The 24994-nt window shown below is 35.3% G+C and overlaps 1 protein-coding gene across 1 annotated transcript in view; it reads right to left on the reverse strand.

Moving 5' to 3' along the window:
- Window positions 1–4101: 4101 nt before the first annotated feature.
- The window catches only part of LOC125657088 (ATP-binding cassette sub-family D member 2-like), a 31801-nt gene continuing 10908 nt past the window's right edge, over window positions 4102–24994 (reverse strand). Inside the window, exons 8-11 of the mRNA XM_048887721.2 lie at window positions 17238–17383; window positions 14812–14896; window positions 14027–14152; window positions 4102–8002 (exon numbers count right to left, since the gene is read on the reverse strand). Of these exons, the coding sequence (XP_048743678.2) occupies window positions 7759–8002; window positions 14027–14152; window positions 14812–14896; window positions 17238–17383 (601 nt within the window). The 3' untranslated portion in view covers window positions 4102–7758. The remainder of the gene's footprint in view (window positions 8003–14026; window positions 14153–14811; window positions 14897–17237; window positions 17384–24994) is intronic.

The raw sequence follows: 24994 nt of genomic DNA on the forward strand, positions 1-24994 counted from the left end.
TCCTTAATTTGACAGGATAATACAAATATACAAGGAACTTGTAAAACTATTAGAGGAGAGGATCGCACCTTCCACTCAGACAGAGCTCTATAGGGATGAAATAGCGACGCCAGAAACCAGGGGAAACGTTCCCAAAACTTGGACAAGCCATTCGCAGGCTTCCAAACCTGACATACCCTACAATTAGCTCAGGTAAGGCCAGACCAAAAGATCAGTTTGTGTGTGCCCTTATTAATTCCGAGATGCGAATCCGTATAAACAATCAAGATCTACCAATCTCAATGAGGCTTAAAATAGAGCTGAGCGTAGGAGTCATCTTAGAGATACTCTGGCTGAACCAGTCTACAACAGAAATATTCTGTCAGCTATGTTAGCAAAACAGAGATGCATTCCAGCGAGCGCAACAAACAGAAAGAAAATGTTTCTACTGTCATAAGGTTTGTCATGTACGTAAACACTATCTTCTATTGAAGAAAGCCAATAACAGTAAAACAGACAAACCACACGACAAGCATCAAGACAAAGAGTCCCCAGAGAAACAAGAACCTACACATGGTTTTATGGGTATAGAGGTAGAAGCTGGAATATTTTTGAAAGGTAGTTACCAAAGCATTCATGTTCAATTACTTGTTGATACAGGGGCAACTCTAACCCTTGTGTGAACTACAGTGGTTGGAGAATAGTGAAAAGGTCTACGCCTAAACTTGATCCAATGTCAAAGAATGTATATGCTTTGAGCGGTAAAGAACTCGATGTGTCTGGTAAAGGGACATTCGTATTGAAGTTTGGTAGCTTCTCTTGCACAGTAAAAGCAGTATGGCGGATCTAACGGTAGACGGTATCATAGGTCTGGACTTTTTGAAAGAGTACAACGTTGCTGTAGATATGTGAAAGCAAGAAATTACTATTTGGGACCATAACAAATTCCAGCTGTTAAAGGCTATTTTGGATGTTTCAGAGTAGTGACCCTGAAGACTGTCACGATACCTGTGAACCAAGAAGTCATAGTTCCAGGAAAAGTTTGCGTCCCTGAAGGTGAACAGCTCTATTGCTGTGAGAGCATCATAGATCCTGCCGAGAGGAGCACCAATGACATACCTGCTGTGGTAGATAGATCGTACGTCACTAGTACTAACATGGTATCAGTCCACATGCTAAATATCATATATCCATGCATAATTCCAAAGGGTACTCACTTAGCACAGATTTCGTCTACTTGTTCAATGAACAGTATGTAGAGTGAGAACTTATCCAAAACAAAAACAGTTGAACAAACAATTTTAAGATCTTGGTCGCTGCAGTGGCAACTGATGAGAGACATGCAAACTCTACTGAAAAGCTATAGCAATCTGTTTGCAATGGATAACCCTGACCTTTGGTCTGCTAACGTAGTTGAGCATGGAATGAATGTTGGAAATGCCAAGCCAGTTAGAGCCATTGCGCCATCTGCCATTTCATGCGACGGAGACCTTCTACAAACACATTGAAGAGATGCTCAAAGATGGAAAAATCGAACCATCTACAAGCCCATAGGGAGCAGGAATAGTTCTTGTGAGTAAGAAGATTGGGTCAACATGCTTTTGTATTGATTATAGGAAACTAAATAAGTTGAACATCCAGGATGCGTATTCACTACCTCGTATTGACCAGTCGTTTGATAACTTGTCTGGCAATAAGTGGTTCTCAATCCTAGATCTTTGGGTACTGGCAGGTATCGGTCAAGCCAGAGGACCGACCAAAACGGCATTTATTACAAGAAAAGGGTCTTATCAATTCAAGAACATGCCTTTTGGTTTGAGTTGCGCACCCGCAACGTTCCAAAGACTTATGGAGAAAGTCATGACAATGGGACATAATTATGCCTCATTTACTTAGTCGATGTAATAATGATCGGCAAAACGTTCTCGGACATGATAAGAAACCTTAGAGCCGTATTCGACCGGTTACTTGAGGCTGGTCAGCTTCAGTTTAAGAAATGTACTTTCTTTGCAAAGAAAGTGCCGTGCTTGATCATGTCATATCAGATAAAGGGATTGCAAAGAATGGCCTGAAACATGTAATGTCAGTGAAGTGTGTTCGTTCTTTGGCCTCTGTGGTCATTCGTGGTTTTGCTGAAAGAGCAAAACCATTGACAAAGCTCATTGAGAAAGGTATTGCAATGGTATGGACACAACAATGTCATGAAGCTTTCCTTGATCTAAAGGAAAGCTTCATGACATTGTTATGCAAAGTTCCAGTGCTAGCTATGCATGATCCCACCTCTGGTGTGTCCAGGGGTCCATGTTTGCCCAACTATCTATTTTGTATTGTTTATAGGAGTTATGAGATTGATCACTGTTAGTTATCTTCATCTTTTACATATGGTAAAGTTTTGAGGCTAAATATGCAGATAATCTAGTTTCTATGGTCATTAGATTGTGAATCTCTGAATAGCCAGCACATAGACTAGCCAGCAGTTTAGCATCTGCCTGAGAGGGAATCCCTTGTGCATAAATATCATCAATGCTGAATAAGTATGCAGATAATCTAGTTTCTATGGTCATTAGATTGTGACTCTCTGAATAGCCAGCACATAGACTAGCCAGCAGTTTAGCATCTGCCTGAGAGGGAATCCCTTGTGCATAAATATCATCAATGCTGAATAAGTGTTAGGTTGTTTGTGCATCATTAAGGCTGAAAAAATGTTGGTCACAGTGTATGAGTAATAGGAGTGGTGGTATCTCCTTGGCAGAGTTGTGGGTACGGGGTGTTGAAATCCTCGTGAAGGTGTCCCCTTGTACCTAGTGTCCTTGAGAAGTGTTGGTATCCTCTGCATAGGTACTACGTATCAGTATGGCTCTGTAGACTAAGTGAGCCTTAGGTCTCAGTGATAAACTTGTAGTTGACAGCTGTAGTGAAGCTCACCGTCAGGCAAACCATTTAGATATGTTGTGCATATTTTGAAGTGCATCAAGTTCTCCTGAAGGTCATTTAGACCTATTGTAAATATGTTGCGCATATCTGTATATTTTGAGAAATGCACTAAGCTCTCTGAGGTCTGGTCTACACAGACCTGGTCCCACGGTATAAGAGAGATAGTCTGACCCCCTACACATTACATAGAAATTTGGCAGCAGTGGGATACAGAGAGTAGCCACAAATAGATTTTGCATTAAAACCACGAGTGATCTGAGATGGAGAGCTTGACCCCCTATGTAGTGATTTGATAACCTTCTGAAACACCGCCTACATCTGATTGACATTTAAGTGCATGTGCTTCAGTGTTTTGTTTATATATAAAAGGACTCTTGGGATTTTATGTTAGATGCTTATAAGAAATGCTCGTTACATGCTAGTTAGAATTAGCCTAGATAAAGTTGTTACTACAGTATAACAGTCTTTATCTTATATATCCATTCATATACAATGGAATTGCAACACCCTACACATTACATAAGCAATGCTAAACTTTGAACCCCCTGTTGTGAGATGGTCCTGGCCAGGGGGTGATGGTATTGATGAACAAGAAACAAAAGATACAAGAGGATGCTTTGATCTGTACCTATGCAAACTTTAAATGATTTTACCTGTATGTAGCCAATTTCAAACTTAGAATCCCTATCACCATGGTATAAACAAATCTGGAATTACTCTACACGAGGATGCTTGTAAGAAGATGTTTAACATATAACCAATATTACACTTTGAACCTCTATCACAGCCCCAGGGAACATGACATGAATCTTCAGATTATATGCAATATTTCTTACAAATTTCTGTTTTTCTGGCTTCTTGGTTATTAATAAAATTATTTTTAAAACCCACCCCACCCCATTTTTTTTCTATTTAACTCTCCTCGGAAAGAGACATGACAGTTCTAAAGATGCTTTGTGGCAAGTTTGGTTGCTGTTGACCCATTGGTTCTTGAGAAGAAGTCAAAAGTGTTATAAGTTTAAAAACCAATGTCAGACAACAGAGAAAGCTTACATAAGCCTTTGGCTTAGGTGAGCTAAACATTGATACCATCGATCAAAATCTTTACTCCTGAACATGCAGCAGAATCTCTGCAAATATATCTAACCATACAAATCAATCTCATTTCATTTCCATTAATGCAAGAACTTGTTTCAAAGACTGATTTTAATGATAAAATTTGTGTTCAATAGACACTAATTGCACTGATTGTCAAAAATACTTCAATCAATTTCACATAAAACTATTCCACAACAATAATTTGAATCATGAGACTGGTCACAATTTCCTGTTATACACAATAGGTACATAGACTGGTACATCTGTACAGTGGAACCTCATTTTTAACTTCATGGTTATCATGTTAGACTGCTTATACGTTGGAATATTTTAAAAAGCACAAAACCATTTCTTCACAAACCTATATAAAATAGACATGGTTTTTATATTGTGACAAGATGCTGTGATTCAGTATTACGCTATAAAAATTCTGACAAAAAAGTAATAAGCCCCTACATATTCAATGCTGATTATCACTTCACCGGTTGATTGCCCTCAACTGTCAGTGTGTAAATTTTCTGGTCCGTTAGGAAATCAGTGATGCTGGATTGATCACGCTTAGACAGATCTAGTGGGGTCCCTCATATCAAAGCTATTGATAAACAATTAAATAAAGTTTATAATTGCACTTTTAAAATTACTTTCTGTTAAATTTACTTTGACGGACAGCTTAGGTTTCGGACATAATCAAGATAAAATTTAAACTTCAGTCCTGTTATCACAGCTTAGAATTACTCTTTGTTGTGTATAGACACCACAAACGAACATCGTATTTCTAGTAAACTTAACATGTGATCAGCGAGGGTTTCTCGCATGTAAATCACAAATTAAAAAGTTTTATTCTATAAGCACCAGCACAAAACATCCAACATTTATATAGCATCTCATAAAAATAGAGCCAAATAAGAGTTAGTTATAAACAAAAAGTGTGTTTTGTACTTTACAATTTGATCTACAAACATTGAATACGAACAAGTTCTTGAGTGAAATTTATACGTAAAAATGGAAGTTAAAGTATATGCTGGAGACAGATGCAGATCACACAGATTACCCAAGTTTGTTAAGATGTATATGCATTTTACACTAGTGATAAACAGAGGGTAAGGACATGAACAAATATAGACATTCAAGATAAGCTGTAAATAAATTCAAGTGCCAAAGTCTTTAAAACAAAGAGACAGATAAAAGAAATATTCACACCCCCCCCCCCCCCTGTTACAAAAAATACTTTCTGTTTTCATTTTAATTTTACTTTTATCATGTTGCCCCAGATATTACGTTAATTTTATTCTGAAAAAATGAGAACTATAACAATGGGGTTCCACTGTACTATAGATTGTGACAAAAATCACCAAAAATGCATCAATACTAGTAATTTTGAGTGCCTTACAAACATAATAGAGTTTCCAGCTGTAACACTTCAGCATATTACAACTTAAATGAATGTTCTGTGACCATGATCTCCAGCAAGGTTGAGTGATTACATACTTCACCTTTGCACCCTTAAAAAAAATCCTGAACCTAAATTTAGATCACTGCCAAGTATTTTGTCGCTTTTTGGCAGGCATGATGAGTTGTTTAGTCCTGCTAATACACAGACTCACAAAATACAAACACATCAGGCCCATAGGCCAAATTGCTCACCTGAGATACATAAAACATATTTTTTCAATCTCTATTCTTATGAAAAATTTTGACCCCATATTGTGGCCCAACCTACCCCAAAGGGTGAGTTGCATGTAACTTCTTTCAATGTGACCTTGCTGTTCTAGAGAAGGTCAAGGTCACAATGTCAAATCATGATATGAAATGAAAGGTCTTGGTATTAGAAATCTATATACAAAATATGAAAGTTCTACCTTACGTAGTTCAAGAGATCTTTGATAGGTTAAAAGTAGGTCATACTCCAAGATCAAATTCCCAAGGTTAGAAACTTTAGTTCCGAAAAAAGGTTTTGTCACAAGTGATATATAAAGGCCCTATCACTCACAATTCAAAAGTTATGAGTAAGGTTAAAGTTTTGAAATTTGGATAAAATCACAAGGTAAAAAATCATGTATGACTTTACAATGAGGAATCTATATGCAAATTATAAAAACCATACCTTGAATGGGTTAGGTTTTCTTAAAAGTAGGTCCATCTTCAAGGTTACAAGTTTAAAAACTTTGGTACCAAATAAAAAGGTCTTGCACAAAAATTGTACACATAAAATATAAAAGCCAGATATCACTTACCATTTAAAAGATATGAGCAAGGTTAAAGTTTCAGACAGACAGATAAAGATGACTAGAGTGGCGGGGGCATAATAAAACTTGAATCCACACTACTTGGGAACATTTGCAGTTGGATATGAATTGGTGTGGCCTTTCTACTCCTGAAAAGATCTGTTTAAATCAATTTCTTGTGTATTTACATACAAAATGTTGATTTCCTATAATGGCCTCACCCTACCCCAGGGTCTCCTGAATTGAACAAATCTAAATCTGAACTACTTGAAGATACTTGCACATCAATAGGACTAATCATGGCCCTGACTGTTGTAGAGATGAAGATTTCAAAAGACATTCCCCTGTAAAATCCTGATCCTCTACTGTGATCCCACTCTACTTCAAAGGGCCACAATTTGAACAAACTTGAATCTGCACTACCTAAGGATGCTTGCATACTCACGTTCCTGTCATTCTTGAAAAGATGATTTTAAATACCTGCTTGTAAACCTTTTATCCCCTGTTATTGCCCCACCTACCCTGGGGTGGGGGGTGGATGTCTGTGTGTGTCAAGATCTGAACAAACATGAATCTACTCTGTCAGGAAGATTTCACATAAATTTCATTTTTTGGCCTAGTGGTTCTTGATTAGATTTTTCCAAAATACATGTATCTGCATGTAAAACTTTGATCCCCTATTGTGTCCCCATCCTACCCCTGAAGGTCATGATTCGAATATACCTGAATCTACTGTAAGTCAGGAAGCTTTTATAGAAAGTTCAACTTTTCTAGCCCAGTTGGATCTTGTGAGGAAATTTTTTCAAGGACATCACATATTTGCCTTTTCTTGATTACCTCCCCTTTGAAGGGAACATAGCCCCTCATTTGTAGGAACTTAAATCCCCTTCACCCAAAGATGATTTTTACCAAGTTTGATTGAAATTGGTCTAGTGGTTCTGGAGAAGATGAAAATGAGAAGACAGACAAAAGGTGACTAGAAAAGCTCACCTGAACTTTCAGCTTCGATAAGCTAAATATGTGTTTATGAAACACTGATGCTCCCATGAGGAAGCAAAGTAATTCAGGTACCAAAAGAAAGGTCTTATCACAAGAAATACACAGGTGAAATATGAAAGCCTTAACACTAACCATTCAAAAGTTATGGCCAAGGTTAAGTATTTTCAGACAAACCAACCAAAAACATACGCCCCCAAATCTACGATTACAGGGGCATAAGGTTTTAACCAAAGACTAACTTTCTCAACAGAGGTAGCAGATGACAGGTCAAGTTATAAGTAGTACAAATCAAAACACAGTACAAATCAATAAATACCAAGTGAACTAAAACATCATGTTCCTATACTATTGTAGATCTGGATATATTTGTGAGACTTTATTTTCATGATATTTGCATACTGCAAGAACACTTATTTCTTAATGCCATTATCTCATATAATAAGGTGAAAACCAGAAGCCTTCCCAATATAACCAGATCTACAGTATCTTCATTGAATCCTGAATTTATATTTGTTCATTTGGATCACAAGTCCTCATTCTCTGTAACCTGAATGTTGGTCATGCTTTCTGATTTGGACAACAACACTGAATCATCGCCTAGGATAGAACACAGTTCTTTTAGTCGGTTTTTCATCGCTGGCATTCCTGCAAGCTGTGTCTCCAGTCGTCCCTTCTCTTCATTCAGAGACAGACGAGTGTTAGTGTCTAGAGCCTCCATTTTCCATCCTCCCTCCCCATCAAACTGCAGTAAGTGAGTATGAAACTTCCTAGTTAGAAAAAAAACAAACAACAAAGCTTAATTTGAGTGAGTCATAACATACCTTATTTTAGAGTTTCCATTTTATTGTTAAAACAACAACATTGCTCATCTGTGGCAATGAGCTACTGGGTTTATACAGTTATATCTCCTCTCTAGTGGCCCCTCTTATCGTAAGTATTAACAAATTTGTTCATAATAACAAATGTATATACAAGTATAACAAATTATACTACATGAAAATGCTTGATCTTAAAACTGCACCATTGTGTTTCTTGAGAAGATTTTTAGAATTTTTACTGCATGTTCTTATCATGGCTTGACCCTGGGGCCCACTGACCAAGGTCAAGGGGGTAACAAATTTTCCAATGCACAAGGATGCTTGCATATCAATTCTGATATTAATCCTTTAGTTCTTGACAAAGGTTTATTAAATCTTCCTATGTACATGTATAATGTTTAACCCCTCTTGTGACGTTGCCTTGACATTAAGGATGCTTGCATATTGTTAATGTATGTACTTATTCTAAGGTAATCATATCTTAACATCTTTCACACTGCTTCTTCTATGCTTATTGAAGAATATGCTAATTAATATATGATTGTAACTTACATAAATCATTACTTTTGTGATAATTTTGATGTTGATGAAGACTTGAATTACATAGTTATTGTATATACAAGATGTCTTTTATGTCTAAAATACTTTCTATTTATTTCGGAAGACATTTTTAAGATCGTATACAGTCAATATTTTGATGTTTCACATGTTTACCTTTCACTGTTCTATGTAATTCATCATAATTGCCATTTTAAATTGCCAGTCTTCTTGAACATTATTTGTTTTCAGCAAATTCATTGGCTAAGAGGTAATTTATTTTTTAGTATTTTATTGGTTTGTCAGTCTTATTTATATAAAACATGACAAACAAGATATTCATTATCTCTTTTCTAGGATCAAGAACTTAAGTTAAACTTTTTCAGAGAACTGTGTGTTTGATTCTTTTGTTGATGTAGGTTAGAGTTTCTCAACACGCAGTAAATAAAACTAACTGTGAGTTAGGAAACAGTTTTTAGGACTTCGATTTTCTTGACAAAATGTGGATATCCTAGCAGAGTTGGGGTTTACTAATTTAGTTCAGGATAGAAATAGATATCCCTTACCTGAGTATATTTCATGGATTTAGGCTACCTCAGCGTTGATATTAAGCCTTGAACTGTATTACATAGATTTAGGCTAACTCAGCGTTAATATTAAGCCTTGAACTGTATTACATAGATTTAGGCTACCTCAGCGTTAATATTAAGCCTTGAACTGTATTACTTTGAGGTGTGTGGGGCACGCTGGTGTAGTAAACTGTTTTTGACAGTGTATGGAAGCTCGTTGGTGTCTTAACTTTAGATATTTCTTAATATATAATTATGGTACATATTTTTTGTAATTCCAGTCTCTTAATTTAGGTATATTTCACATTCCTCTCAGGTTCTATTCATTCATTACCAGTAAATTTAAAGGAAAACTTATTATTTGTTATCAACTATTCTTAAATCATATTTACTTATGCTATAATAAATTTGTAAACTTTATAGGTCTTTTCATTTCAAACAAAGTGTTGAACAGCATCTAGGAATCACAAATGATTACAACTTGGAAACGGTGTGTTTCATAATTTATGTAGTATGAAGTCCTTCTGATCCCAAGTAGGCCTACTATTGACGGCGAGTTCTGTTTATAAGACAATAGAACTTGTGCTTTGGAAGAAGCTAGATTTATTTCAGTTCTAGCATAAACACAGGCTTCCTGTTACATTATGGTGCATACCGTGTGGATCAGGATTTAGGTTACATTATGGTGCATGCCGTGTGGATCAGGATTTAGGTTACATTTTGGTGCCGTATACACACTGGGTTCCCGTTAACACTTTAAATCAAAATAAAGTTAATCTTTGCCTCCAATGATCAGCCATTTTGAGTTTCGTACAGTGCTGATAAATTAATACTAGAATCGTTTCTCATAAGATATCGACGGATAGCGACAACGTAGATGATCAGTAAAAATTTAGTATTTTCACATGAATCATTTTTCGGAAATGGTTCATGTATACATTGTATTTCCTGAAATTTATATATTTATTAAAAAAAACCCAATTACAATCATACAAAATTAAATTATATCTGCATTTCACATCATGGGTCTTCTGAATTGCTCCAGTGACTTCCACGGTGAGTAATTTGCCAATCAGTTGAAAATTTAAAGTTAGGAGGGCAATATTCTCTGATTTTCCTTGATAATGATTTGCAGGGGAATAAGAATGCCAGATATTGCAGATCCCTACTGCATCATTACCTACCATTAATTTTCAATTGTTAAAGCTTTTCATCCTGTACACTGTGTTAATCATATTAAGGCAAAATAAAATTGAAATTATGGTTCTCAGGTCCAAAGGCATCCGTTTTGATGTTGCTGTTTTGCCGATTTTATCGTTTTTTTCCCCAGTAAAATAAAAAGTTGGTAATATGCTTATGTATCTAGTGGAAAAAACCCGCATTCATTCTGAATTTCACATTTTGCATTCGGAAATCTCTTGCATCTTTGTAACTTCCATTTCATAGCCACTTGGGTTCATGAGTAAAGGTTATATACAACTTCGTACCCCAATTCATAAGGTTCTGTAATAGCTTAAAGTGACTTAAAATTGTAAAACCATCTGCACAAGGATCACAGCCATTTTAGACCCATATTGACTTCATTATTCCAAATCGTCAAGCACCAATGTTAATGTGATTTGGATACAACTAGACATATCAAGAGCCGTGTATCTTTATAAGACTTTGTTATTAGCATAATTGAATTATTATTTACCAAAATTAATTTTTGAGCCTCTAAATCATTTTGGGTCATTCATCCTTTTTGGGTACATAGTGCCAGCGGTCAAAATGGCTGTCAAAAATGAAAGTGCAGATGGTTTTTACAATTTACAGTCACTTGAAGTTGGGGCTATTACAGAACTCATTTTATGAATTGGGGTAAAAAATTTCATTTAAAATTGATATCTAATGTTGCACATTCTATGTAATTGCTTGTTGCAATACACAAACATTCTGTTTAGTGGTTCAATGCCAGGACCCAGCTAAAATTCAGTTACAGTGATGGACATTTTTCTGAAATCGTTTCTGGGAAGTAAACGGAATTTCGGGATGAACTTTGGTAGTAATGTAGATTGTTTATATGTAAATATTCTAGAATACAGAGTAGAAGTTTACATCATTGGTTTATTGTTTTTTCTCATCGGCAAACTTGGGTACCCTATACATCTAGAACTCTGTAGTCTCTAGTTCAGATGACCAGGCCATCTGTTGTTGATGACCAAGATTATAAAGGAAAGTCTACTGCGTTTATGATTCAGTTATAGAACTTTTCCGTTTCAAGTTTTTTCCCCCGACAAGTTCGGGATTTAAAAAATTGCCTCCCTCATCTATTTTATTACTAATAGAAATGAAAAATAAAAAGCTTTCCTCCCTAATCTGTTTTTGAGAAAATCAGCCTGAGAACCAGTGAATTAATTTTATGCGGCCTAAATGTAAATTATCTGGTTATGTAATTTTACAATTAAATGGGCTTCATAGTTTATCAACTCAACATATAAATAATCATTAAATTTGCTAACCTGGTGTTTATCTTCTAAACTGACAATTTGCACCTGCTTTAATCCAGATTATTCTAATGAATAATCTCCAACTGGGACGATTTAACATTATAAAAAATGTAGAAATTGCAACAAGAGGCCCATGGGCCACATTACTCACTTGAGTCACCTTGGCCCATATTTAAAGATTTTTCCCTATAAATTTTGATCTCCTATTGAGGCCCCATCCTACCCCAAGGGGGGGGGGGGGGGGGGGGGGGGTGGAGGGGCATGATTTTAACAACCTTGAATCTACACTATGTCAGGAAGATTTTGTGTAAATTTGTACTTTCCTGGCCCAGCGGTTCTTGAGAAGAACTTTAAAGATTTTCACTATATATTCGCAAGTAAAACTTTGATCCCCTATTGTGGCCCCAACCTACCCTCTGGGGGTCACAATTTTAACAAACTTTAATCTGCACTATTTCAGGAAGCTTTCAGGTAAATGTCAGCTCTTCTGGCCCAGTGGCTCTTAAGAAGATTTTTAAATGACCCCACCCTATTTTTGCATTTTTGTGATTATCTCCCCTTTGAAGGGGGCATGACCCTTCATTTGAACAAAGTTTACCCAAGGATGCTTTTTGACAAGTTTAGTTGAAATTGGTGACAACAAAAAGGTCACTTAAGCTTTCAGCTCAGGTGAGTTAAAAAGTTAAATATTTATTATCAATTATGTAGGTTGTTATTAAGGTTTTTTTTTTAATTAATTGATAAATGTACACATAATGCAGAACTTAGAATCATAACCTAGTGCTGATATCAAAACAAACAACTCCATAATGATTAGGATCATAAAACTATTTTAGACACAGGGACTCATTTAATTTTTTTAAATACAGTATATATTTTATCTATTATGCAAGTATCAATAATTATTTTAAATTTTTTCAAATTTTATTTTTCCATTTTTAATGTTTATAATACTTAAAGACCCAAATAAAATACTGTAGGATTTCTTCACGGATCACTGGATGTGGGTGGAGCTCATCTATAGTCATTGTTATTTACCTGGCCAAGAGATCAAGGTGCTGTGTATCCTTTTGATGTACACAGGAAGGGTCTCAGGGCTGTCTGCAGTGTTTATGTGGTCATAGTGTTTGTATAATGGTTGTATCCCTATGGCTAGATGACAGAGTCTACACCCCCCCCCCCCCTCTTTCTCTCTTTTACTCTCAGTCATTGGCTCAATGAATAATTTCTTTTATAAATATAGAACTATCATAAATTGAAAATATAAATTATTTCATTAAGTTACAAGTTTAAGAAATTAATGGGCAAATTATTGTTTGATTTCTGATTGTGTAATTTATAATACATGTATATAGAAGGGGGAAATTACAATTATATTAAAACTGCGTTGTTCAGGGGTCTTTTTTAAAAACAATTGAATCAAGAGAAAATAGTAGATGTGGACAGGTCAATGCTATCAAAACTCTAGAATACAGGGCTTCCTCAAGATCTAAAGAATGTCTGTTATTGTTATCAAAACATCTCTCTTGGGTAGCTCTAGACCACAGTTTGTGCAGATGTCACTCCACCTGAGATCTTTTGTTAAAAGTTTGATTGACGGATGGCTACCAATTTGGGGGTGTTACCTTAAAGTTGGGTCTTTAAATTTCTAATGGTCAGTAAAAATTTGAATGTCAGTTGTTGAGTTACTAGTGAAATACAACACACGCAATAAGCAATTTCCGAGATATCAGCTCTTTTGTGATGGAGGTATGTTCAGTATTCTGTTGAATGCTTGGGTGGGTACAAAATGTATACATATAGTATAGACTGACTATGTAAATAAGGACAAAAGTTCTGAAAGCGTAAATTTTGTTTATATCAGCCGTTAAACTGACCATATCAATAATAATTTGTTGGAATTAGGCCATTAAATTGAATATGAAATTATCATTTATTTCCTCTTCTACACAAGTGATATACTTTTATCAAAGAAAGATGTTGATTATCGATTTTTGTTGAGCTATTTTAATATCAAATACTCATTAACTTACTATATTTGTGTGTCCCTGCAGTTCAGGTGGTTGATAACGTCTGGTAATTATCCTTTACGCAATATATGAACGCAGGAATAAGCATTTGTACCCACTGCATGAATACGAAAACATATTTTGCACCTCACCATGCACAAGAGTTCCACAATGGGAAATAACTATTGGGCAACTCGGAAATTGCGTATTCTTTATGTTCTCCATAAAATAAAGAAACTAAAGCTTGTTTTATAATCATAGATAAAATACAATGAGTTAAAACTCAGCATACTACAAAAAGTTACAAGACATACACCCCCAGCTTTTAGTGTATGGGAAGCTACTGCAAAAATGTACGCCATTACTGACCATAGAGATGGGCGATGGGTGATGGTCAGAAGACATATCCCAGCATCCTTCACTGCTTGATAAATCTTACTTTCCACATCAATAGACACAGCACTGGTGCACTCATCCAACAAGGCAAACTGGGGTCTACAAAATGCAAGCAGATCACAAGACTTCCCCAGTAACGTTTTGTCCCTCAGAAATACATATGATTATGGTAGATCGATCCTCATGTGATGTCATACGTTTTTGCAAATTTTTTATTGACTTAAAACTTTGTGCATGATAGAATATATCTTTCAGAGGAATTTTATTCACTGGATAAAATGAAAAATTTGGTAAACTATTGAGACTGAAAAAGTTTATATTTTCCATAGATAATCAATTATTTATGATAAAAAAAAATATTGTCAAGGAAATATCTCCTACGCTGGAATTTCATCTACTACATGTCTATTATGCAATCCCTAATATCCACAATTAATCTATACATATTTATAAATTAGCAGGTTTTTAAAAAAACTTTTGACATTTAAATTTGTCATTTCAACAAGTCTTTATCTAGTTTTATTATTCTGTTTAATGAAAATGTGTGATTTTCTGATGTTGACATATTCTTGTTTTTGCATGCCTGACATCTTTAAAAAAGATGGCAACATACACTTTTTCTTTGTTTATTAATTAAATTTAACTATATTTGAGTGGAAATTAATACAGATTTCCATTTTCAACCATAATTAATATTGATAAGTCACATGAGGATCAATCCACCTTAACTGTAATGAACAAGATTTCTGTGGCTGTACCTGTGATAGAAGATGCGGGCCATTCCCATTCGTTGCTTCTCCCCTCCTGATAGGACGTCTTTCCAATCACCTCGGGAGTCCCAGCCTGTGTGAAATTCACTTTGGTTACAGCATCTATTACAACGTCATTTTCTTGCCATTTCATATCATTTTGAACTAATTATGGAGTTTAGTCACATTGTCAACATGTAATGTATACTGCTTTAATGTGACTATACCTATTTTCATGCAATGATGAAATTCACTCTTGATTATAAAACATGGCAACATTATTATATTCATAGTTATTTTCATTTCAAGCTACAGTGAAAATAGCAAATATCAAGCTGTAGTAAAAATATGCCTGTTTACAATTTTCAAGTTTTGGACATACATATACTACCTTACAAAAATAATTAATGCTAATTGTAATGGAGACCATTACAGATGTTCCCCAAATGTCCAAATCTACAACGTGGTGCCATTTTGTTTGAATAAGTTCCATAGTTCAATATACATAGCCCCAGGTATTTATCGTTATCCAAGTAAGGTCCAAGCGCAAATAATTATTCACTGGAGTGATGGTATGTATACGCTATCACCACTTTGAGAGATCGAGAATGAAAAACAAAGAAACATGTTTTACTGGACCCAGATTTCACTTCGAAAGATTGAGAAATTCAAAACATTGAATGTTCGAGAGAACAAAAGTATATTTGCATACATGTAGTTATATAGAGACAAAAATCGGGACCATGATTTCACTTTGAGAGATCAAAGTTCAAGCCATCGAGAGTCACCTGTATTAGTGATGAAACGATTGTTGCCAACAATCGATTGTTTTTGGCTCTTCGATTCCGACTATCGATTCTATTTTTCATAATCGATTGTCGTTTGTACACTAATCAATATCTAATCCGAGATTCATCTGACTGTTACTCCCGCTTTTATATCGAGACATGTGCAGGGAAGAGTCAGAGTGGACTCAACATTGAAAATTGGGAATTCAGTGACACCAGTTAATGTGTAGACTGCACATATCCATAAAACTAAATAGAAATAACTCCAAAAATAATAAACATTATTAACTACATGTAAATACCGATGCCATTATGTTAATGTGACCAATTATGGCCCTGCTGTTCTTCATCAAAAGATTTTTTCCTATATATTCCCATACAAAACTTTGATCCCATATTGTAACTCTACTTAGGACCATGATTTAAATAAACAATAATTTGATCTGATGGGGATGCTTGCCTATCAACATGACTAATATCATAGCCTAGGTGTTCTTCGTGAGAAGATTTTACTATATACTCCTATTTAACATTTTGGACCCCTATTGTGGCCCTACCCTATCCCTGGGGGCCAAATTTGAATCTAAACTTCATGGCAATGTTGTATATTGATATGAATAATCATGGCCTTGTTGCTCTTGAGAAAAGGGTTTTAAAAGCCCCCCAAGCCCCCACTTTTTATGCCCATATAAATCTTTGTTCCCCCTTTTTTGCCCCCATCCCCCACCCCACCCCAGTGGTCATGATTTGAAAATGATAATCTACATTACCTGAAGATGCTTGCATATTGATATGTCTAATCATGGCCCTGCTGTTCTTGAGAAGATTTTAAAAGATTTTTCCCTATACATTGTATATCCCCATGTAAAACTTTACTCCCCTATTAGCCTACCCTGGGAGGGGGGGGGGGGGGCATAATGTTGATAAATTGAATCTTCATCATGTCAGGAAGCCTCCACATAAGTGTTTCATATTTTCTGGCCTAGTTGTTTTTGATAAGAAGATTTTCAAATGACCCCACACTATTTTTTGCTTTTTCTTGATCATCTCTGATTAACATTTGTACACACTTGATTCCCCTTCATCCAAGGATACTCTGTGTAAAATTTGGTAGAGAATGGCCTGGTGGTTCTCTACAACATATGGCATGAGCAGAGGAATGATTTGATCCAGTTTTGTAGTGGTCCTTGGATACAGTTTATGAAGTAATTTATCGTGCAGGACTGTATCGAAAGCTTTTGAAAAATCTAATATTATGATGTCGGTTTGAAGGTTTCGGTCAAAGTTTTGAGATATTTGTTAATTGAGTATCACACGAATTTCAATTTAGAATTCCATGTTTGAGATCGGTGAGAACGTGATAAATCTCTGAGTCATTATGAGGCGGCTGACAATATGCTCAAGTATATTCAATAAGACACAAATGAGGGACACAGGTCTGTAGTTTATTTATCTAAAGTTGGCAATATACAATTTTTAAAAGCAGTTGGTGAGTAGAATTGTCAAGATAATGCCCATGGTACGTTATGATCTTTTATCTTAGGAATCTTAAGCTCGTAACTTAATTCTGAGCCAGAGCATTTGAAAACTACCATTGTTGACTATAAAAATCTTTTAAATGCTAAAATGTTCTGATTTGATCATTACCTCCTTCTCGCTCCACTATCTGCTGTAAGTTGACTATCTTAAGAATGTTCTCCAAGTCTGTATCTGTGTATTCCTTTCCCTTCATATCCTCAAAAGTGTCCGGATAGATAACCTGGTCTCTGAATGTTCCCAGTGACATATAAGGTCTGAAAAAAGTATTGTATAGCAATACATGTCCCAATTTGCACAATATTCTGCATGAATAATCTTATGCCAACAGTTTATCATTGTGTCAAACTATATGTTTCATTTGTATCCTCACAGGGTTTTGTTTAAAGTCTTGATTTTAAGGGCCTGGGCCTTTCCAATTGGGAAAGATAGCAACATTTGCTTGAAATTGGGAAAAATGTTCTATACAAAGAAGTACGAAAAAAACCATAGTTCATTAAGGTATAATCGGATTCCTTCTGACTTTCACTTCGGTCAACGCTTACCTCATTCAAATTAGCAGAGGCCAAAAAATTAGGTTTACTTAACAATTTTGAAGCAATAATTGTAATCTGTGGGACTGAAGAAGATATATGAACAATAAGGCTACCCTGCTTTGATTTGTTTCCATTGTTTGGGAATTTCAAAACGAAAATTGGGAAAAATAACATTGGGAATGGGGCCTTATTTCAGCCCCCTACAGACCTTAAAAAAATCCCTGCCTCAGTATCAAGTATTCTGAAGAGCAATTAAATGCATTTCTATTGCCACACAGAGGTCTAGATCTCATGTGTTTTAAATAACAAGAGGCCCATGGGCCACATCACTCACTTGAGTCACCATGTTGTTGTGATTTTATCCATCTTTATTCTCATGAAAAATTTTGACCTGATATTGTGACCCCAACCTATTCCACCGTAGGGGCGGAAGTGGGTATATCCAAATAAAGTGAAATTTTCTGTGCTCTATATCGAATATTTTTTCACTTAGGGCAGTTATGTTCATTTAAGAGTTCAGGCCAATTTTTTTTTAATTGGTTTACGGATTTCAAAATTTTCAAATCCGTTCGGAGGAGGTAAAAAAAAAAAAGTTCAAATGACAAAATGTTAAGTAATAAAAATGAACTTGATTTGAGGTAAATGTTTTATTATCAACTTTTAATATTCTCTTCACTGTCAACTTAAGACGGTGGTATATAGCGACTATTGTGCACCTTGGAAACAATGCTGTTTCCTTCAAAAATGTTATTTGTTTATTAACTTTCTATCATTATCAAATGTCCATTGTTTACCGTTTAGTTATGTAAATCCCAAAATAAAAGAACCACATCGTTTTTCCATTCAAAAGATGACATCCATGACGTATATAGGGACGCACTAATCACCTGAAGTACTAAAATCCTGACTGACCTTACCAAGCATATATTTTCTCTAAAAATTTACTTTTAAGTTTCAAAGTCTTATTTATGAAGTCAAATTATTAATAAAATTCATGAACCCTATAAACATTTATTAAAAAATTCTGAATTTTATATAGGTCAGATCAATTTATTATTGGTAGTCAACAAATTTTATACAATGAATGAATTCAATAATGTTAAATATGTTTTAAACCTCCTTCAATATATGAAGAATTACACATATTAATTATGAAGAATATTTCTTTAAAATTCATTAATAAGAATTTAAAAGTGTATCCTCGGCAAAATGTATGCATGGTAAGGTCAGGTAGAGTTATACTTGTTTAGGTGATTAGTGCAGCCCAACGTATGTCATGGATGCCATCTGAAAACAAGTGTTTGTTTTTATTTTGGGATTTACATATCTAAATGGTATGCAATGCATAACTAATGCTAATTAGAAGTTAGTTTCATAAACAGATAACTTATTGGAAGCAAAAAGCATTGTTACTAAGGTGCAGAATAATTGTTAGCATCGGCTGAAGTTGACTGATATTCCACACATGACACATGAATATTATGGACTGTCCCAAGATTTCAAGGAGGCATCTGTCCAAATATCCAGCCCAGCAGAATCTATTTTCTTTTCTTTCTTTCTTTTTTTTTTTTGTGAAAAGGAAAAATTACAGCATCGGAAATATAAAAAGGAAAAGGAGTGAAAAACCATTTTATTTTTTTTCCAACATTCCAAAAAATCAGTGCGGCGGATCCGTAAACCAACTCAATAAAAAAAAAAGGCCTCATTGCTATTTTCATGCCATATATATATTTTTTATATATATAAATATATATATATATATATAAACATATATATACACACACACATATATATATATATATAAATAAATATCCTTTTGTACGACTGATCCCCTATTGTGGCCCCAACCTACACCCCCCCCTCCCCAATCACCTGGGGGCATGATTTGAAACTTGAATATACACTATATAAGGAAGGTTTCATGTCAATATAAACTTTTCTGGCCCTGTGTTTCTTCAGAAGATTTTTAAATGATGCAACCCCAACTTTGCTTTTTCTTGATTATCTCCCCTTTATTTGAAAAACTTGAATCCCTTCACCCAAGGATGATTTGAGCCAAGTTTGACTGAAATTGTAACAGTGGTTTTGGATAAGAAGATTTTTAAGTGATGCCACATAATTTCTACTAATTCTGAATCATCTCTACTTAATAATGGGTGGCACTTCATTTGAACAAACCTGAATCTTCTTTACATAAGCATACTTGAGGCAAGTCTGGCTGAAGTAAGCCCTGTGGTTCTGGAGAAGAAGTCGAAAATGTTTAAAGTTTACGGATGGATGGACAGATGGACAAAAAGTGATAAGAAAAGCTCACTTGAGCTTTAAAGGGACTGGTTCACGATTTTCGAAAAAAATACTTTTCATTTTTGATGTTAAACATTAAAAATACAAGAGGTACTGTGAGCAATGCTCACTAAGAATACCCCCCGCTTACCCCAATCTCCCAAAGGGTGTTGGTAATAGGTATAAACTACCTTTTTCCTGAGTGTAAAAAACAAATGGCATGACAAACCGAACCATATTGCTACTTCGATGTCCAGTGCACGTGACCTTTGACCTTTTGACCCCAAAATCGATAGGGAACATCTTCATCCCATGGGTAGTCCATATATATGATATGGTGACTGTAGGTGGAAAGGATAACGCTTTAGAGCCCGGAAACCATATTGCTACTTCGATGTCCAGTGTGCTTGACCTTTGACCTTTTGACCCCAAAATCGATAGGGAACATCTTCATCCCATGGGCACGTAGCATCATCTTTTCAACAACATAAAAATTGAGGGGGGGTGGGTGGGGGGGGGGGGGGGGGGCGAAGATGTCTTGTCTAAAATTATTGACAAGGAAATAAAAATAGGGGAGGTTGTCCGAACTTCAAGTCCTAATTTGTGGAAGGGGAGGAGTGTTCATCTACTAAAACTGTCTCAACCTCCGCCCGACTGTGATTAATTAGATAGTGTGTGTGTATGTCAAACATGTTAATGTCTCGAAAAATTGATTGATTCATTTTAAAACTACACTCATTTTCCTTCTATTATAAAAATCGGATGAAACTGCCCATGTCAAGCAATCATAATGTGATAAAAGAAAATATAAAATTTATGGTATAATAATCATTTGATAAATACTTACATGTACACATTGTACTTAACAACTGATCCAATGAACCACTCAATATTATAAGCAATTTAAGTATATTGTCTCTCTACATTTAACATACATATCAGCTAGCTAGTGTACCCACTCTTAGAATGGGTTAAAAGTAATGATTACATAAATCTGAACCAAAACCCAGTCTTTAGATGTTTGATAAATGAATCATCATAATTGAGTGACTTATGAGAAAGACAATTCAAATTCTCGATGAATCTTCTCGTGTTTATTTTGACACCATGTGTTTTGCAAATCATTTTATGCGCTGGAAGATGCACATTTTACTGGTATATGTAATTGTATTTTAATTAAATTGTAGAATATACATTTGCGCATTTGCCTTGTTACAGTGTATCTATGTATGATTGCGCAATATTTCCCGTCTACCAGTGAACCCGAGTCTTGATAATTATATTATCCCATGGTTCGCTAGTAAAAGTGGGAAAATTATGTATTCACGTTATAGTAGCGTGTTTTGATAAAGTTGTTTTGGTCCATTATAATACTGACCAATATAGGGGGTAGTATACTGTCACGGGGAGTAAGCGGGTTTGTTAGACTGGTCACTTTCTAGCCGGCGTTCATGCACATAGGACAAATTTTGCTATTTTCAGTTTTTATCTACTTTGTAGCATTTTATATATTTATAAAGTGTGAGGTCTGTCACACTCTCCCTGCATCATGGAGCAATAGCATCAGATACAGGTTTCCTAGAGTTTTTCACGATTATTATCGTTTTATTTCTAGGTTTTCCCTGGCCGACTCCGGTGTTCACAAAGGGGGTTATAAGTAATGTACTATTAAATGCAATTGTACTAGTATAAACGGTATTGTGTATTTTCACTCACATTTGTGTATTAGTCTGAATGATAAATGTGCACGTCCTCCAGAGTACACAGCTGGCTGTATGCTATGTACTTAGGTGTTTAGTTATGTTAAATACATGTAGGTAGTAAAGTTAATACTTACACGAGCTTTATTAACAATCAATACACTACATGTGGCCAGATTGGCAAATACATTTTATTGGGATTAACATTGATGGGCTGGTGTTCTTTTCCTTAAACATATATTTCTTTTTATTGAATCTTCAATTTAAAAAAAAAAAAAAAAATAATTGCATAGATCTTAACAAAAACTCGACCAGTCTTACTTTCGTTTGAATCTTCTCGTGTTTTTTTATAGCAGATTCTGCTTGTGTTTTATAAGCAGTGTGGTTTAATGGTTACGTAATACTTCCTGTCTTCACGCGTGTTCAATCAGAGTTTTGAAATGCACGGGTTTTACGAGGAATTGTCAGTTCGAAGCGGCATGGTTTATCTGCAAATTCTACCTGAAACATGGCCAAATTGAAGGTGCACCCCCCCCCCCTATATTAAGAATTGCTACTTATTCTGTCATTCATCTTTCATTTATTGCAAAGTAAAAAAATCTTAAAAATTAAATAAAAATTGCTTAGATCCAAGCCTGCGATAAATCAATGAATTCACTTGCGAAAATTAACGATAAACAAAAAGAAAGATTTAGGGGCGAGATCAAAAGTTCAATGTCTGACAAAAAACTAAATTCACATAATTTTTACCAAGACCCCCCCCCCCCTAAATCAAATATGATGACTGTTGAAACTAATCAATTAACAAGTAAGGACAAACTAGTATAAATAACACTCTGTATACCTTTTCCACTGTTTATTCACAAAAGAAAGTGTACATTAAAACTATTTTAAAATGTTCATTAAAATGTGATATTATCATGTAGTTTTTACCAGACACTTGTTTTCTGTTCTTTTTTTATCTTTCCACTAATATGTAATCGATGTCGGATGACAGAAACTTACGTAAGTTTTCATCCCCCCCCCTCCCCCTAACTATTTGAATTTAGATTTTTATCTGACATCGATCTTTAAATCTCGCCCCTTACATATATACTTCATTTAAAATCTTATAAAATGTTAGATTTCGTGTCCATTACTGACTTCATTTGTTTCGGTAAATTTTTATGTAGTATGATTTTTTAAGGTTGAGTAATCAGTGCAGCCGACTTTTGAAAGGCACGGTTTTGACTAGGGTCTCTTTATCAACACTACAAATGACCAAATTGAAAATGTACACACATTTCCTCTCTCGTTTAAAATAAGAATGTTGTTGTGTCAACCTCGCAGGAGAATACATATATATATTTCTTTTAAAAAATAGGTTCCCCATTTTTTATACTTTGTTTGATATACATAACTTATGCATACCACGAAATTCATGGTGTAATTTGTGTTGGATTTTTACCCTTTCTGATGCTACTTTAAAATAAAATGATCATCTTCATAACCCTGTAGATATATAATAAATTGAAATAGTTAAATAAAATAATAAAACCAAACATCTACAATACCGCGTTAGATTTTCCCGTCAGTAAACAATGGAACTGCGTCACAGTAGTGTATCCCCATATCTATCTCTTTGCCACTGTTGGAACTATCAAATAAATCTGGCAAATGGCTCATTTTATCACTATTTTGTCTTACAACCCAAGATATTAAAAAAAACCCACTTCTAGCTGTATCAACGATAAAACGCAGTAAAAACAAATGTGCATTGAAAGTGCATTAAAGTGCGTGATTGTGGGGCAAAGGTATATGCGTTAAAGTGCGTGATTGTGGGGAAGGGGTTAAAGATGTTTCCCTATACAATATTATGTAAAAACTTTTATCCCTAATAATTGTGACCCCAAGTTACCCACAAGGGTGATGATTCGATTAAATTTGAGTCTGCAATACCTGGGGATGTCAAGCATCAACCATAACACAAGTGAAATTTGATCTGTATACTGATTTTTGTTTGTTTGCTGTTTTCCGCCACACTCAACAATTTTTCAGTTATCTGGTAGCATCCAGCTTTTATTGGTGGAAGAGAAAACCCAGATACAATGTACATGTACCTGGGAAGAGACCACCTCTCTTCTGCAAGTACACTGGGAAGCTTTCACACTTACTGACGTGAGCGGGATTCGAACCCGTGCCGACCAGTACTGATTAGGTAACCTCATATTAAATTTCTGGTTGAAAAATTACAGCATAGTGGAAAAAAGTCTGGAAAACTATATTTGGCATGCTCATAAAAATCTCAACTGTGACAAAACTAGAAGTATGATGAAACAAGATGTGTTTGTGAAACACTGATGCCCTGTATGGCCACACTCCAAGGTCAAAGTCACAAGGTCAAAAAAATTTGTATGAAAAGAAAGGTCTTGTCACAAGGAATACACAGGTGACATGTGAAAGCCTTTCACAAGGAATACACAGGTGACATGTGAAAGCCCTAGCACTAACCATCCAAAGGTCTTGTCACAAGGAATACACAGGTGACATGTGAAAGCCCTAGCACTAACCATCCAAAGGTCTTGTCACAAGGAATACACAGGTGACATGTGAAAGCCCTAGCACTAACCATCCAAAGGTATGGCCAAGGTTAGAGTTGTTCAATAGTTGGTCAAACTCCCAAGGCCTCAGTCATGAGGTCCAAATTTTGCTACCTAAAAAAAGGTCTTGTAAAAAAGAATACAGATATGAAAAATGAAAGCTCCGTCACCAACTATTCAAGAGTTATGACCTAGGTTAAAGGTTCAAGGTCATGAGCTCAAAATTTTGCTAAATAAAAAAAGGTTTTATAAAAAAGAATACACATGTAAAATATGAAAGCCCTATCACCAACTATTCATAAGTTATGGCCTAGGCTGAAGGTTTTGCTGACAAACAGACAGACAAACACTTCGACAGATCAAAAACTGGCTGAGTTACTGTTCAATATGCTGTAAGTTTTATCTGTGGTTGTGTCACTGTACAGTATGTTGTAAGTTTTATCTGTGACTGTGTCACTGTACAGTATGTTGTAAGTTTTATCTGTGGCTGTGTCACTGTACAGTATGTTGTAAGTTTTATCTGTGACTGTGTCACTGTACAGTATGTTGTAAGTTTTATCTGTGGCTGTGTCACTGTACAGTATGTTGTAAGTTTTATCTGTGACTGTGTCACTGTACAGTATGTTGTAAGTTTTATCTGTGGCTGTGTCACTGTACAGTATGTTGTAAGTTTTATCTGTGGCTGTGTCACTGTACAGTATGTTGTAAAGTTTTACCTGTGGTTGTGTCACTGTACAGTATGTTGTAAGTTTTATCTGTGGTTGTGTCAC

This window comes from Ostrea edulis, chromosome 7 (assembly GCF_947568905.1).
Source record: "Ostrea edulis chromosome 7, xbOstEdul1.1, whole genome shotgun sequence".
NCBI classification, from domain to species: Eukaryota; Metazoa; Mollusca; class Bivalvia; order Ostreida; family Ostreidae; genus Ostrea; species Ostrea edulis.